Genomic DNA, 1,300 nt, shown 5'->3' on the forward strand with positions numbered 1-1,300 from the left:
TAGTGAAACTGACAATGCCCACGTGCATGGCAGCTGGATGCTGGAATACATCGGGGAAAAGTGGGAAAAAAAGCGAAACCTTGAAAACTCGCGAGATCAGGATGGTCTCACGAGGCTAGCTAGGTCCAGGTTCTGACCCAAAAATACATTGTTGTTACCATGGAGACCAGTGGATGCAGCCTGGTGGAGATCAGGAGATAACAGGTTCTGCTGGTGAGGAGGTAGATGGTCTCCTTGGAGGTGCAGAGCTGCCAACATCTCAACACTCAGATGTCCATCAGAATAAACCGAAGAAAATAATCCAGATTTATCTGCTTCTAATGATTGTCCAGCTGATTACAGCAAAGACTGAGGCTTCCTGACCCGAAACAGAACTTCTACTGAACATGAAGAACTTGGTGAACCCAAAAGTTTCTGATCCTGGATGAAACTCCACAAACAGATCAGCCGCTCATCATCAAACCCGTCTCCAGAAATAGCAGCAGGTCTAAGAGCTGAAGGTGGAGATGTGAGGATTAGCAGCTCAGATGAGCCTGAAGCTCTGAGTTAATCTGCAGCAGCAGGTGGATGAGCGGAGAGCCGCACCTCATCAGCCTCAGATCTGCTCCACCGTCCCGCGCTGATCCCTACTCTACAGTTTAGATCCTCGCTGTTGAGCAATTTTATCTGCAGATTATGAATATTTAGGAAACTAACTGGAAGTTGTAGTAGAAGTTGAGGTCGACTAAAACCAATCATTGATTATTATTTAAATGATTATAACTGAAATCTGCTCACTCACTAACTAAAGTTCTTTAGTTTGGACTCCTGAACTGACTGGCGCTATATTAATTAACTGAATAGAATTGAAACGGACAGGTTCTGATGTTGCCGGTCCAGCCCAGAGCCTGTTTGGTTCTTGACGTTGTGTTTTGCTGCTGCAGGTACGGTGACATGGTTCCAAGCACCATCGCAGGGAAGATCTTTGGTTCCATCTGCTCTCTCAGCGGCGTGCTGGTGATCGCCCTCCCAGTGCCGGTCATCGTGTCCAACTTCAGCCGGATCTACCACCAGAACCAGAGAGCTGACAAGATGAGAGCCCAGCAGGTCTGCATGCATCTCTGTTTTCAGACACATCTGGACCGGGCTTTATAGGAGAAGTCCGGTCAGCAAGGAATAATCAATGGATCATTATTTATACCTAAAACTAAGTTTGTGGTGATTTAATGAATTTAGCGTTAATCAGAAAGAAATAAAATCATACTTTTCATCGCGATCACTGAGTCTGGGAGCGGCCATTTTTGCCCAAATATAGTAGCCC

General features: G+C 46.0%; 1 protein-coding gene across 1 annotated transcript in view; it reads left to right on the top strand.

Moving 5' to 3' along the window:
* Window positions 1-1,300, top strand: part of kcnd1 (potassium channel, voltage gated Shal related subfamily D, member 1) — a 60,593-nt gene that overhangs the window by 46,054 nt on the left and 13,239 nt on the right. The window contains exon 4 of the mRNA XM_015393963.1: window positions 924-1,086. Within this exon, the coding sequence (XP_015249449.1) occupies window positions 924-1,086 (163 nt within the window). The remainder of the gene's footprint in view (window positions 1-923; window positions 1,087-1,300) is intronic.

Source organism: Cyprinodon variegatus, unplaced genomic scaffold, assembly GCF_000732505.1.
Source record: "Cyprinodon variegatus isolate N-32 unplaced genomic scaffold, C_variegatus-1.0 Scaffold665, whole genome shotgun sequence".
In the NCBI taxonomy this organism is placed as follows: Eukaryota; Metazoa; Chordata; class Actinopteri; order Cyprinodontiformes; family Cyprinodontidae; genus Cyprinodon; species Cyprinodon variegatus.